The sequence below is a fragment of the Amphibalanus amphitrite genome, unplaced genomic scaffold, assembly GCF_019059575.1.
Source record: "Amphibalanus amphitrite isolate SeventyFive unplaced genomic scaffold, NRLGWU_Aamphi_draft 000292F_arrow, whole genome shotgun sequence".
NCBI lineage: Eukaryota > Metazoa > Arthropoda > Thecostraca > Balanomorpha > Balanidae > Amphibalanus > Amphibalanus amphitrite.
Genome location: NW_024881787.1, coordinates 659,285 through 675,302, shown reverse-complemented (window position 1 = coordinate 675,302; position 16,018 = coordinate 659,285). Strand labels below are relative to the sequence as shown.

The 16,018-nt window shown below is 48.3% G+C and overlaps 1 protein-coding gene across 3 annotated transcripts in view; it reads right to left on the bottom strand.

Annotated features, from left to right (window-relative positions):
- LOC122387618 (heparan-alpha-glucosaminide N-acetyltransferase-like) overlaps nt 1-16,018 on the bottom strand; it is a 126,769-nt gene that overhangs the window by 11,970 nt on the left and 98,781 nt on the right. For all 3 annotated transcript variants that reach the window (XM_043377978.1, XM_043377976.1, XM_043377977.1), the window contains exons 5-6: nt 12,286-12,413; nt 11,932-12,044 (exon numbers count right to left, since the gene is read on the bottom strand). In XM_043377978.1, the coding sequence (XP_043233913.1) occupies nt 11,932-12,044; nt 12,286-12,413 (241 nt within the window). The remainder of the gene's footprint in view (nt 1-11,931; nt 12,045-12,285; nt 12,414-16,018) is intronic.

The following is a 16,018-nucleotide window of genomic DNA, read 5'->3' as shown; positions in this document are numbered from 1 at the left end:
GCAATGGCGCCCCATGATATGTGTCAGTTTGCGATGAAATATTGGGTACATGTGACATTTTTTGCAAAAATTACTACTGTGTTCGCAATATATGGACATTTTTACGTTGTTTGCGTCACATTTCAAGCCATTTTGAGAAAGTCACCTAAATCATTTTTGGCGTGCTAAATCGTGCATCGGACCCATAGTGCACTGGGGGGCTATTCATAGCCACCCTCCCGTTTTTCTGCAATAACTTCCAAACCACTTGACGTATCGACGCCAAACTTTCAGTACCTTCGGCTGCATCAATTTGACACCTTGTGTAAAAATTGGAACTTCGTAGCTACCATAGGTCGACCGGAAATGACGTCAGAGTGACGTCATGTTCGGCCGATTTCGACGCAAAATATTGAACCACGGCAATCGCTCCCCAAAGCTCAGTTTTTGAGCTAGATCCCATTTCTTTGCATGAAAAGACTCAGAATTGACTGCGCTATCAAACTGTTATCTCGAATTTCAAAATTTTGAAAATTTCGAAAAGTTTATATAATAATATTCAAAATTTCTAATTTAATATTTTTTTTTCAAATAGTTTTTGAGTTTTCGAAAAAAACGGAATATATATGACAGAACGCATGCTTATGACTAACTCCAGCAAGTTTTAGCTAAATATCTTCAAAAATGGCCAAGTTTTACGCATTATTGGAAAAAAAATTCACAATTATTAATTTTTCAAATCAATTTTTCAGTACGTATTTGACATCGTACACCAATATAAATAGCACCATCGTGTTCCTGAGCTCAAACTGCATCTACCTTATTTACAATAGATACTTTTTTTGTTGAAAAATTTAAACTTCAAAATTTGACCTTTTTTACCTGAAAGTGACCTGACCTAAGCTAAATTCGACTCAAAATGACCTCGAATGACACAGACATCAAATTTGAAATATCTGGCCTAAATGGACCATAAAACATGTGTCACGTGACCGACGCATGATATCATATTTCCGTGACCTGTGATGACCTGAACCTGACCGAACCTGACCTGAAAATCAAAGTACAAGTTTGGTACCCTCAAGGCATCTAGAGCATCTGTTCACGAGTGTGTAAACCAAAATTGAGCCTGATCTGACTTGTAAGACGGCGGCCAGAGCCCAAAATGTGAACAAGCCAAAATGCTAATAATTCTTACTTTGACCTGACCTGTGACGTCATCGGTGACCTCCAGGTCAATAAAATTAGGTTTCGTTCGACAGTTTTTCCGGGGTTATCAGACGCCGTTTGAATTATGACGATCGGCCCAGTAGTTTCGGAGTATGGAGAGCCCCCCCCCCCAGTAGGGCGTGTTATACGCAGACCCCAGTGGGGCGCGGGTTAACCCGCGCGGGGCTGCGGGGGGTAAATTTTACCCTACCTCGCGAATTTTTGCAATATCTCAGAAACGGCGGCGCGCAGCGCCGCCAAACTTTCAGTACCTTTTCTTACATCAATTTCACACGTTTCCTGAAAATTTGAGCGAAATCCGTCCGAAATTTTTTGAGAAATTGACGTTTTAGTGACGTCATGTTCGCCATTTTCGCCTCAAAAACGGCAACATTTCGAACGCCGCTAACATCTTCATTTTTAAAGGAATCAAGACGTAACAAAAAGGTTATACGTAATTCTACTTTGTCTATCAAATGGCTATCTCGTTTTTTTTGAAAACTTTGGATTTTGGCCCAAATTTTTTTTCTTATAAAACTGACTTTTTTGGGAAAATAATTATAAAATCAAAAATTTTGAGTTTATCGAAAAAACCGGAATATATGTCAGAGAAGCGGTCTATGTGCACCTACATACCAATTTTTAGAAGAATCGGTTCAAAAATGTGGGAGTTATTCAAAATTTTATGATGTTACGACACACACAAATTTTGAAAAAAATGATTTTTTGGACGTTCTAGACCTCGTACGGAAACAAAAATAGCACCATTCGATTAGCCGTGAAAAAAACTGCATCAGATAGACACCTTTTTAGGCCTTAACAACTAACTTCAAAATTTGATTTCACTTGACCTGACCTTGACCTGACCTCGACCTGAAATTCATCCAGAGGTAGTCCATATCACTTATTGAGTGTGCCTATTGAATTATATGAGTAAAATGACCATAAAACATGTGTCGCACATGCCCTTTTCTATATTTTGTTTTTGGTGACCTGACTGACCTGACCTGACCTTGACCTTGACCTCGGAATGATATTGTATGCAACGAATATTGTCTTGGTAGCCTAAGAACACGTTTTGGGCAATCAGTCTCAGTCCATGACTCCATTCTTCGGCAACTACGGTGCAAGGCCGATACTGTAGAAACTTGCAATTTGTACCCTTGACCTGACCTTGACCTTGACCTCAAACTTTAAATTAAGTTCATGTTTTTAGTTGTTCGTGATGAGATCTCTCGATTGGCGTTTGAATTTTCCAAATCGGTCCATTAGTTCGGGAGGTAACAGGGGGGTAAAATTTACCCCCCCCCCCCCAGCCCCGCGCGTTCGGCTGGAGACCCCAGCCCCGCGCGGGTTAAATGTCTAGACGTTTAACAAACTGTTAAAAGTCTAGCAGACATTTCGTCTAGTCTGAAATACGAGAGGCGTTCAAAAAGTTCTCGGACCGACCATGAAGGAGCAGAGATACGACGCCGACTTATCAGACCAAAAATGTTCATTTAGTCAAATAACCAGCGTTAAGACAAAAACATTTCGCGCAGCGCTTCGCAAGAGGCCTCAGGGTCTCCATAACCAAGTGGGTTTTGGACCCATCTGGCACGTCCAAGACGGCTGCTTTTGTCTCCTTGCTGTCAGCGAAGTTGCCATTGCTAAGCAATTTCCTTATGTAGGGGAAGAGGTGGCAACCAGATGGTGCAAGGTACGGAGAAAAAAGTGGCTGTGACAACAACTCGAAGCCACAGCTCACTGCTTCACTGATCGTCACCCTGCTGATGTGTGCTGGTGCGTGGTCCTGGATCAGGCGCACACTTTTTGTCAGCTTCCCTAGTCTCTCCTCGATATCTGCTGCTCGCTGCTGTTATCGAAGGGAAGTGTAGTATTCATCATCAATTGTGCGCCTCTGTTTTAGAAAAATGACGAGCAGAGCCCCGTCAGCATCCCAAAATGCAACCAATGTCACCTTGCCGACTGACTTAAACACGTCACACACATTTGTTGGCCTTTACTCAGTGTGCTTCCACCTGTGCAACTCGGTCACGCCCTTGGGTCAACGTGTGACACCCACAATCCCTCCACGGTAACAAGTAGTTCAATGAACTCTTTTGGATCTTCGATATAGGGGCCAAAATTTTCGCGTTACGCCTCCTTTCCAGTTTGCCTTTCCTCTGAAGTCAGCAAACGGGGGATGCATCTTGCAGAGATCTATTAATACGCTGTTGAAGAATGGCTTTGAGGAACCTGATAGACACCTCGGCTTCTGCTGCGTTGTTCCAGACCAGAACATTTGTCATATTTCACAAAAAAGTGCTTATTTTTCACATTTTCTTGAGTCAATGCTGTTGATGGCTGGCCACTGCGGGGGTGACCATTAATGATCTGTTGACCAAAATTGAACAGAGATGCCCACTTTTTGACGCTATTGTAAGAATGGCAAACCTCAACATGTGTTGGCACTAGCTTTTCGTGAATAACGTTTGGTGCATTTTTCTGCAATACATGAACCAAATCACTGTTTGTTGCGAATCACGCAGCAGATGTGCTATTTGGGTGTCTGTCACGTGACACAGCTCGCCCTGTTTAAAATGGTCTTGCAGAGCATGTCGGGCTAAAAAAGAGAGAATACAGATGGACTTGAATCACAGAAACGTTCTTTCGTTAATTTATGATTAATCGATTTTAACTTTAATTCTGAACAAAGTAAAACAGACAGAATCCTAATATATTGAAGAATGACAATATAAGTGGCGACCGTGACAGGACAATCGACATGGAAAAGTACTTAGAATTAGCAACACGATACGGATTGCAAGGTGAAGACGCGCTGAAGTTTGCAGCTGAACGTATGGACAAGGATGTGGAGCGAGAGGAGAGAAGATTGGAGCGCGATAAAGAGCGAGAAAAGGAAAGAGAAAAACGAGAAGAGGAAAGAGAAGAACGCGAAAAGGAAAGAGAGGAACGCGTAAAGGAAAGAGAGGAACGAGAAAAGCAAAGAGAAGAACGAGAAAAGGAACGGAAACACGAGTTAGAAAAGTTGCAATATCAAAATGAGACACAGAGCACATCAAGACAAGCCGCAAACCCTGTGCTGACCCCAAAACTGCCTCCATTTGTTGAAGGCCGTGATGAAATGGACAGTTATCTCCTGAGATTTGAGAGGTTTGCTCGGGCCGCTGGATGGGAAGAGGAGCAGTGGGCGGTCTCACTGAGCGCCTTGTTAACCGGCAAGGCGCTAGATGTTTATTATCGACTGGACGCTGAAGAGTCTTCCGACTATGAACATCTGAATTATGTACTGCTAAGGCGTTACGGACTGACAGCAGAGGGCTATCGAAAGAAGCTGAGGGAGTCGAGGCCTGAACAAGATGAGACACCTGTGCAGTTCGTAGTCCGACTACAAGCATATCTTAAGCGATGGATCGAAATGACAGAGACTAACGACTCGAGAGACGGCTTGAAGGCGCTGATAATTCGAGAACAGTTCATGAACACGTGTACTCCCGAGCTCCGTCTGTTCTTGAAGGAAAGGGATCTGGCCTCTCTTGAAGATCTTACCGAAACTGCTCAACAATATTTGGAAGCAAGAGGCCAGACCTTATTTGATCTGAATAGGAAGCCTCAGTGGAGCAGGGACGCGAGACCACGGAGTTTCAGAGTGTCGGGACCGGCTGAAACAGTTCGATCCGCATCTGCACTACAAGTAAGTGCAAAAACCCTGAAATGCGCTTTTTGTGAGCAGCAGCACGCCACAGAAGTATGCCAAGATGTTTTAAAACTCAGTGTCGAAGAGCGACGTAAGCGACTGCTAGCATCCGGCTGTTGTTTTCTGTGCCTGCGTCCAAAGCACATCGCAAGCACTTGCGAGAGTAAGAAAACGTGCACTGCATGTCAGCGGAAACATCATGACCTACTCTGCTTTGACAACGAATCGGAAGCTTCGAAGAGACCCGCACAAGTCCTCGCAGCTCGGTCGCAAGTGCAAAACAAAACTGGCGTCGCCCTGCAGACTGCTCGCGTTATGGCTGTCGGGGCAGCGGGCTTGAAGTGCGCTAGAATGCTTGTGGATTCCGGCTCTAACCAGTCATTTATTACAAAACGGCTGGCTACGAAACTGGAGTGCAAAAATGTCGGAGAGCAAGACACGCAGATAGTGACATTCGGAGGTACTGAGAAACGTCACAAGTCAATGAAGAAGGTGTCTGTCACGCTGAGGAAGATGGGTAGCATGTCCACCGGCCTTACACTGAGTTTGGTCCAGATTGACACCATCTGTGGCCCGGTGAACACAAGCCTCACAGTGAATCAAGAAGAGCTGGATCACTTGCAAGATCTTGAGCTCGCTGATCCCCCAGAAGAGTGGAAAGACGGACAGGAAGTCGACATACTGCTGGGAATGGATTTTTACCAGGACGTCATGACCGGACGTGTGCGACACAGCATGTCCGGTCCGATCGCGATGGAGTCCATTTTTGGGTGGATTCTGGGCGGCCGAGTCAATGCAACTGAAGAAGAAAGCAAACAGACTCTCTTCGTTCGAACGACGAATGCCAGTGAAGACCTCGAGCGGATCTGGGATCTGGATTCGATCGGGATCAAGAGCCCTCCATTCGCTAGTGCACGCGAGGAAAAACAGACTCTGGAAAATGCAGCGGTGTCACACTTCGAGAACACGTGCACAAGACTCGACGATGGACGATACGAAGTGCGCTGGCCAAAGAAAGAAAACTTTGACAGTCTCCCTGAAGATGACAAACTAGCTCGAGTACGCCTCGAGCGTTGCGAGAAGGCTTTAGAGTCTAGAGGACGAAGGCAGGAATATGAGCAAGCTCTGATGCAGTATATAGAGAACGACTACGCCGAGCGAGCCCCCAGCACCCCCGATGGGCCTCTACACGTCATGTCACACCACGCTGTGTACAAAAATGGGAAGATACGAATTGTGTTTGATGCATCCGCCGGGCACCCTATTTCCCTCAACGACTGCGTGCTGGCCGGGCCCAATCTGATCGCAGACCTCGCTGGAATCCTGCTGAGATTCCGGCTCCACCGAGTCGCTGTATCAGCCGATATAGAAAAGGCCTTCCTGCAGATCAGCCTCCATCCAGAGGATCGCGATGTGACCAGATTCCTCTGGAGAGAAACTCCTGAAGCAGAGCCGACCGTATTCCGGATGAAGCGAGTCGTCTTTGGGGTCAGCGCGTCACCCTATCTCCTACAGGCAACAATCAGGCGGCACCTGAGTCAATATACCGACTCATGCGCTGCATCAGCTCTGCGTCTGAGTACCGATTTGTACTGTGACGATCTGTTGACAAGTCTGAAGACAGAAGAGGAAGCAGAGAAATTCATCCAAGAGACAAGGCAGATCTTCAGCGAGGCGAAGATGAATATGAGAAAATGGGCCAGCAATCGAAAGCTGGCTGCGGTCGAAGACGACAAGTCCAACTCGATTCCGCTCCCTGATGGCGGGACAGAAGAGAAAAAGGTGCTGGGAGTAGTATGGGCCCCAACGGACGACAGCTTGAGGTTTGATCCCAGCTCCCTTGTGAGCTTGAGTGATAGTCTGCGTCCTACCAAGAGGAACGTTCTCAGAATATCCGCCAGGATTTTCGATCCTCTGGGCCTGCTGACACCGTTCACCGTGCGGACCAAAATGCTACTGAAGCAACTGTGGATCCGAGGGAACCGATGGGATGACCCAATGCAAGAAGATGCACGTCGGCTATGGGAAGCGTGGAAGGAGGATCTCAAAGAACTCGAGAAGATCCGCATCCCAAGAAGTTACGGTTCAGCCAACACTGAATCGTTTGAAATCCACACCTTCTGTGACGCCAGTCAAGACGCCTATGCCGCCGCCGTGTACCTGCGGCCAACTGATAAGTATCCCCGCAAGAGTAGACTGCTGATTTCGAAGAGCAGGCTGGCGCCGACAAAGACCATGTGTCTGGCGCGTCTTGAGCTAATGGCAGCGGTGATCGGCGCTCGACTCACCGAATATGTGCTCCAAGCTCTCAGCATGCAGCCGGACTCCGTGCATTTGTGGACGGACTCAGCCGTGGCACTCGCCTGGATACGGAGCAACCCGCAGCGATGGGGTGCCTTCGTGTCGAACCGTGTGGTGGAACTGCAACAAAAGTTCGCTCCAGAGTGTTGGCGGCATTGCCCTGGCCAGAGCAACCCGGCAGACTTGCCGTCGCGAGGTGTGTCTGTTAAGAAGATGCAGGAAGACCTATGGCAAAGGGGTCCTGCTTGGCTGGAGCTGCCTGAAGAAGGATGGCCGCGGCAAGATCGGATCTGTGAACCTCCGGAGTGTCTGAAAGAGGAAAAGAAGAGCAAAACTGCACCGGTTCTGGTGACTCATCAAACTCATCCTGACGGAAGCTGCCGGCTGAAAAATGTCATTGATGTCAGCAGATTTAGCACACTCGACAAGCTGCACCGAGTCACTGCATGGGTGCTTAGATGGAAAGCCATCCGCCCCGGCCAGACCAGAGAGCACGGAGACCTGACTGTGGAAGAGCTCCGCAGGGCTGAAAACATCTGGCTGAAGGAACTGCAAATGGAGTCGTACGCTGCGGAGCTTGCCAGTCTTCAAACGGGAGAGGAAATCAGCAAGCAGTCCAACGTTTACAATCTGAATCCGTTCATGGATCAAGATCTGATGAAGGTCAGAGGGAGGCTGCAGGAATCTGACCTGAGCCAGGCAGAGAAGCACCCCATCATCGTTCCTTCGGAGCACCGATACGTGCGGCTCCTTATCCTCGATCGACACCAACAAGCATGCCACGGTGGAGTACAACATACGCTCCATTCTCTCAGGGAACGGTTTTGGATCCCTCGCGGCCGACAAGTCGTTCGGAAGATCATTCGTGATTGTTCAATGTGCAAGATGTTCTGTACAGAACCTTTCGTTGAAGAAGCGGCTCCACTCCCAAAGGAGAGAGTGTGCCAAAGACCGCCATTTTCGGCAGTTGGAGTGGACTTGGCCGGTCCAATATACAGAAAGGACCCTGCCGGAAAAAAACCCTCTGAAGGTGTGGCTAGTTTTGTTCACTTGCACCGTAGTACGAGCGGTGCACCTTGAACTAGTGGAGTCTCAATCTGCAGACGACTTCATGAAGGCATTTGAAAGATTCTCAGCAAGACGAGGGCAACCTGAGATCGTCTATAGCGATAACGGCCTCAACTTCAAGCGCGCGTCAAGGATTCTGGCTTCAAGAGGCGTCAGGTGGAAGTTCAATGTGCAGCGAGCGCCCTGGTGGGGCGGCTTCTGGGAGAGGCTGATACGTATGACCAAAGAAGCTCTGCGTAGAACCCTAAGAAGAAGTCTCCTCACGTGGGAGGAACTCAGCACAGTCCTGTGCCAAATCGAGGCGGCCATCAACGCCAGACCGCTGACGGCCCTCAACGACGACCCATATGACATCCGCCCTCTCTCGCCACAGGACTTCTTACGAGACAATCCTTCTAAGCCTGGGACTGGCGACCATCAGTATACGGATGCATTTTCTGTCTCTGATCGTGATCTCAAATCGATGAGAAAATATCGCCTTCAGGTCCTCCAGCATCTTTGGAAGCGGTGGAAGACTGAGTACTTAAGAGCACTCCGCCTACCACTACGGGCAGGACCACAAAGACGAGGACCAAGAGAGCATGACTTGGTGCTCATAGAAGACAACCCGCGTTCCTCGCGTGCGTTGTGGAAAACAGGCATAATCGAAAAGCTGCTTCCTGGACGGGATGCTCGTGTGCGGTCGGCGACTGTGCGCACTACAGACGGGACGCTCGTGCGGCCGATTCAGCGGCTTCATCTTCTGGAAGGAGCTAACCTGACCCAACCTTAGGATATCTACGTCCCAGGGGTGACAGCGGTGTAGTGAGATGTTCGTTATTCATCTCACGGGGGGAGGATGTTGCGAATCACGCAGCAGATGTGCTATTTGGGTGTCTGTCACGTGACACAGCTCGCCCTGTTTAAAATGGTCTTGCAGAGCATGTCGGGCTAAAAAAGAGAGAATACAGATGGACTTGAATCACAGAAACGTTCTTTCGTTAATTTATGATTAATCGATTTGAACTTTAATTCTGAACAAAGTAAAACAGACAGAATCCTAATATATTGAAGAATGACAATAACTGTTCTCTTCTGGGCATCGCCCATTTTGACCGGGAATGGCAAACTATGTTACGATTAATAGCAGCCTGAGCCAATCACAGGGCAGATTGATTGATAGCTACGTACGTGGACATCCCAATAACACATCATTGAACACACCGCGTTGCAGGCCGAAATTCCAACTCCTTCATGGTTGGGCCGGGGACTTTTTGAACGCCCCTCGTATGTCGTATTTTTTACATAAAATGTATTTTCTACCTTAAAGCACCCGAAAGATACCGGCGGTACGGGATAAAATCAGTAAACCGCTCGTAGGTAAGGCGAGACGTTTAAAAGATTTGTTCTACCTATTCGCGGTTTAATCTATATTAAAAATCCTAAAAGTACCCCGCCGCCGTGTGCGACGTAGTCACTTTGTAGCGCTTATTGCGGCGGCGTCCGTTGACCTACGGCCGTGAAATTTTACAGCGATGTGGGCCACCTTTACACGTAGGTCGTATTAAATTTTGGGCATGATGCGGCCGGGGGTGCGCCCGCGGCGCGTGCTCGCGCGCCCATAGGGTTAACATTAGAATTGGCAAAAACACGCTATTGCTCGGGAACGGTAAGGGCTACGGGGGTGAAATTTTCACGGAAAGTCGGATGCGTGCACCCATTTGTCGTATCAAGTTTTCGAGGGTGCGGGTTCAGCGGTGTGCACGTGGTGGGGCCGCGACCGGCGCCGAGCAGAGGGCACGTGCTTTAGGCTCAGTTGTTCGCTTAAAAAAAACTGAGTGAAAAGCATTAGAGCCGGCAGGTCATTGACCTTTGACAACGAAGGCCGACACAAGGCATCGCTCGCCAAGGGGATTCGCCAGTAAATACTATTAATTTGTTTTTGCAATATCTCAGCCGTTTCCGGGCCGATTTAGCTGAAACTTGGACTGTCGGTGGTAGTGTAGTGTAGGGTAGGGTAGGGTAGGGTAGGGTAGGGTAGGGTAGGACTAGGGTAGTGTAGTGTAGTGTAGTGTAGTGTAGTGTAGTGTAGTGTAGTGTAGTGTAGTGTAGTGTAGTGTAGGAGTAGGGTGGAGAAGGGGTAGTGTAGGAGTAGGAGTAGTGTAGGAGTAGGGGTAGTGTAGGAGTAGGGGTAGTGTAGGAGTAGGGGTAGTGTAGGAGTAGGGTAGAGTAGGAGTAGGGTAGAGTAGGGGTAGGGTAGAGTAGGAGTAGGGTAGAGTAGGAGTAGGGTAGAGTAGGGTAGGCGGGCGTGCGTGCGTTGCGGGCGTTTTTGCGGCGGTATTTGCGTTTTTTGCGGTGTTTGTGTTTGGCGGCGGGCGGGCGGGCGTTGCGGGTGTTTTTGCGGTGTCTGCGTTTGGCGGCGGACGGCCGTTTTTTGCGGCGGTTTGCGGCGGGCGGCCGTTTTTTGCGGTTTGCGGCGGGCGGCCGTTTTTTTTGCGGCGTTTTGCGGTTGCCGGCGGCCGGCCGTTATTTGCGGTGTTGCGGTTTGCGGCGGGCGGTCATTTTTTGCGGCGTTTCGCGGTTGGCGGCGGGCGATGCGGGCTTTTTTGCGGCGGCGGTGTTTGCGTTTTTTGCGGTGTTTGCGTTTTGCGGCGGACGGGCGTTTTTTTGTGGCTTTTTTGCGTTTTTATGCGGTTTTCGACGGGCGGGCGATTGTTTCTTTTTTGCGAAGTTTGCGTTGGCGTTTTGCGCGTTTTGCGGTGTTTGCGTTTCGCGGCGGGCGGGCGGCTTTTCACAATTCAAGTCCCAACCTTCGGATCCGCAGTGCTGTTCGACAAGCGCTGCCCGGGCCCGCCTTACAGTTTAATTAAAAACAGCTACCCAAATCTACCCAAATAATACAGATAAAATACAAGTCAATCACCCAAACTAATGCACCCGTAACATAACATAAATCAAAACATACAGTTATCGCGTAAACCTGTACCTCTAGTTAGTATATAATAAATGATGCCCTCAATATTAGATGATAATGGTGATAGGTATATTAGATGAAATTAGATGACAATGGTGCTATACAAAACGGGGTTTTGGATAATTAATGTAACTGCATAACAGTGAAATGGAGAGCAAGACAAGGTCAAGATCAATCAGACTCCTCAAGACAAAGTCAAATTTGTTACTGATAAATGCTTTGGAAGTTTTAAGTAAGGTAGTTAAAGTATGTTCTCCAGTATAAAATGAGTTAAACATTGATTTACATTTTACATGCTTATGTCTTGCAAAGTAGCTTTCTTTGCAAGATAATTATCATCATGGTTTTGGAATTTGCTAACACTGATGAGTTGCCATTTAACCTTGGCAGACTGATGTGTTTGATATCACAGTTACAGACTGATGTGTGCCCCATTTGTTATGACATCATCATGCATTGGGGAGAAATATGTCATGATTGCCATTTTTTCTTCATCGAATGTCATTTAGCAAATCAAGTTTGAGGTCAAAAGTTTATCAAAAAATATTTTCAAATCTATTATGGCAGCAGTTGATTTTCATAACACCGACAAAATACCAAATGCTTTCGGTATATAATACCGAACACCGAACCGGTACTGGTTCGGTATCGTTATACCGAAATTTTGGTAACCGATTGACACCACTAATCGGCATATAAGCGCGTCACGGCCGCCACTCACCCTCTGAACACATCGAGCGCGTGCAGCCGGGCGCGCCGCCGCTCGGCGCCGGCCGGTCCAGGCGCCTGCTCCTCGCTCACCATGGTGGTCGACTCCTCTGGGTCACCCAGGTCCTGCGGCGGTCAGCGGTCAGCGGTCAGCGGCGGCGGTCAGCGGTCAGCGGCGGCGGTCAGCGGTACCTTCGGCCGGGTACGCCAGGGCTACTTTTATCAAAATTAGTCTGAGGGTGGCCGCGTTTGTTTTAATAGACGAGCCTGCGTTTCCATGTGTACGTACGTGTGCGACCCCTGTATGTGCCGTGTCTAGTTTTCAGTGTGTGCGGTCAGCTCGGGGCGGCAGTGTGACATCTCTTACCCTGCGCAGCAGCGAGGACGCTCCCACCAGCCGCAGCACACGCTCCAACACGTAGTGTTCTCTCATCTTGTTAATGCTCTTGATAAGTAGAGTTATACCAATCAGCGTCAGCACCGCGAGTAAAAGCGCTGCAAAACAAACAAAACATACAACATATTATTAACCCGCGTCCCACTGGGGAGACTATTCATAGCCCCCCCCCCCCTCCCGTTTTTCTGCAATAACTTCTAAACTGCTTGACGTATCGCCGCCCAACTTTCAGTACCTTCAGCTGCATCAATTGGACACCTTGCGTCAAAATTTGAACTTCGTATCTATCAAAGGTCGGCCGGTAATGACGTCCAAGTGTCGTCATGTTCGGCCGATTCCGACGCCAAACATTGAACCACGGGAATCGCTCCCAAGAGCTTAGTTTCTGATCTAGATCCAATGTCTTTGCATGACAGGACTTTGAATAGACTGCGCTATCAAACTGCTATCTACGATTTTCAAAATTTCGAGAAAAAAAAACTGAAAAGTATTTATATTAAAATTCAAAATTTGTCTTTTTATCATTTTTTTCAAAAAGTTTTTGACTTTTCAAAAAACGGATATATGACAGAACATATTCTTATGACTTACTCTAGCAAGTTTTAGCCAGATATCTTAAAAAATGGCCAGGCTATACGCATTATAGCAAAAATTTCACAATTCTAAATTTTCCAAATCAGTTTTTCAGTACAAATTTGATATCGTACACCAATATACCTAAATAGCACCATCGTGTTCCTGAGCTCAAATTGCATCCGATGGACATGTTTGTTTGTATAAAAATTTCAACTTTAAAATGTGACCTTTTTTGACCTGACCTCAGCTATATTCAGATGAAAATGGCCTCCAATGACAAAGGCGATACCGATTTCGAAATCTATGGCCTAAATGGACCATAAAACATGTGTCACGTGACCGACTTATGATATAAGATTTCCGTGACCTGTAATGACCTGACCCTGACCTGAAAACCAAAGTACAAGTCTGGTACCCTCAGGGTATCTAAAGCATCTGTTCTCGAGTGTGTAAACCAAAAATCAGCCTGATCTGACTTGTAAGACGGCAGCCAGAGCCCAAAATGTGAACAGCCAACAACCTAACCGGTCTACAGGGCCGGATGATTGCTGAGCGGTTCGCGGCCGAGCGGTGGTTTGTCGCAGCTGCCGGACAATGGTCACGTAACCACTTGACCTTGAGTTGGCACCAGATTTTGTCGACAGATATTGCGCTGTTAATACATGCAGTGGCGCAGCTTATTTTAATGCAATATTTTAGGTTCTAAATATTGGGCATGTTATGCTAAATGATGGGTACCTAATACAGGAATAATCTTTAATATAGTTACATAGATAACATGAGCCTGGATTGGACACGAAATCTGATAAATGCAGAATGGGGCCGAAAATTTATCAGCAGGATAAGAAAAACTGTCGGACGTGTTTTTGGATCGTCCGGTTATCTTTGCCCGTTTCGTGTAGTCAGTTTTGTGCATAAATAATGATATTGAAAGGCTCGTAATTCCACGTAGAATAATTTGGTGATACTTTGAACGTCTGAATATGTAAAGTAATTAAGGTACAAGGCTGTGAAAAATCTAATAGTTTCAGTAAAGTCCATAAAATTTGAGTAGACGAGCCTGGCCCAAAGTGCTCGATTTTTCAGTGTTGATCGCGTTCATACAGTTTAGCACTCCCTTCACTCATTAAGCACCAGAGGAGTAGCTGATCCTACCACTTATGAAACGGCTAAAAGCTACTATGCATAAATGGATAGCGATTCCGACTCATCCATTGAGGGCTTTGACCCCAGCAGCGGAAACTGGGTCACTGCAAACGGCAAGAAACCCTCCAACAGAATAATAGACACATCAGTAAGTCCTACCCATAACTCATGCCGCAAGCCAGTTCCTGTACCTGGGGCCAGTAAATCTGGCCAAGAAACTACAATATCGCAAAATTCCAGTAACCGACCTACATGCCCACTCTGTGGAAAAACCGGCACCAGGAAGCGGTACATGCAATGTGCCATCTGCAGTCGTCACTGGCACATGTCATGTGTCCGTCTCAACAGGGCGCAGGCGAACGCGCTCCACCGCTGGTGGTGCCCGGACTGCGTCAAGGACGGCTTCGAGACTCCATCCAGCCCGGAGCCAGACCCCAGTCAGCCGTCCACTCTGACAGCGCCGCAACAGCCGGAGCCTGACGTAGACCTTTACCGGGGTTACATGAGCAAGTAAATGCGTATCAGGAACGGATTTTCCTATTCGCTCACCATTGTAGTCCGTTTGTAATGCGTATTAGCTCTGCTCATGTAACCCCGAGCCTTGGGCTCACCCTGACCGGCCTCAGGCGCTCCCGTCCAGTAGTGCGGAGAATTCCCAAGGGAGCCCGGATCCCCGCAGCGGACGCGCTGGCGACTCTGATAGAGAAGGCCGTCATAAGCAGCGAGGTGGGGCCGTGGAGCAAACTTATGCGATTTCCGTATGAAGCATTAAGTGCGAGAGAAGGGGCTAATAACAAGTCCAGTCTCACCGCGAAAATAAACGACAGGTAATCGCTTATATCGACGAACGGACTGACCCATCCGAAACGGATTCCCATCACTACGACGAGACGTCTCTGAATGCGCCGAAAACTGTCGCCAAAGACCGAACAAAGAAGGACAGGTCGAGCGAAAAATGGAAGAACGCTGTGGAGTCAAAGCTGTCAGACGGAGACGTGAAAGGAGCTATCCGGCTTCACTCCTCCGCTAATGCGGTTGCCCAAAACACGAGTAAGACCACCGACGCCCTGCGAGCGAAACATCCACCAGCCCCTGAAGACATCTGCCTGCCATCACCTCCGGACGACACGACTCAGCCGCTGCTAGCTTCCTGTGCTGATGTCCAAGCAGCAGTAAAGTCATTCAGCAAGAGCTCCAGCGCGGGACTGGACGGACTCAGTCCGTCTCATCTCCAGGATCTGGCGGGCTACACATGCGGGGAGGCCGGCAGAAGGCTCATCACTGCTCTGACCCGCTTGGTGAATCTGGCCCTGAGCGGAGACATTCCCCCCACAGCCCGAGAGGTCTTTTTTACCGCTTCTCTGCTGGCCCTTGAGAAACCATGCGGTGGTATCAGACCTATAGCCGTCGGCTCTTCGTACCGCAGACTCGCCACCGAGGTAGCGATTCGGCCTCTATGTTCAGAACTCGGAGAGAAGCTGCGGCCCGTCCAGCTGGGCTTTGGAACAACCGGAGGATGCGAAGCTGTCGCACACGCCACCTGACATTACGTCAAGCTCCTCAATGAAGAGGAAGTCGTAGTGAAGATCGACATGCGAAATGCTTTTAACAGCATTCGCCGCGACCACTTCTTGGCCGTGGTGAGAGACAGCGCACCCTCCTTGTACCCGCTCCTGTGGCAAGCTTATTCGTCACCTACGCCTCTCTACCATGGCACTGCGAAGATTATGTCGGCCGCCGGCGTGCAGCAAGGCGATCCATCCGGTCCTGCAGTCTTCGCCCTGGCAACTCATAGCATCGTTAGCTCCGCTACATGCTCTATGAATACCTGGTTTTTAGACGATGGCACCCTGGGAGGGAACAGCGCCGACGTATATTCTGACCTGAAGAAACTCATCCCAGCGATGGCCAGAGTCGGACTGCAAGTAAACCCTTCCAAGTGCCAGATCATCGTGCCAACCATCGAAAACAAAGGAGAAGC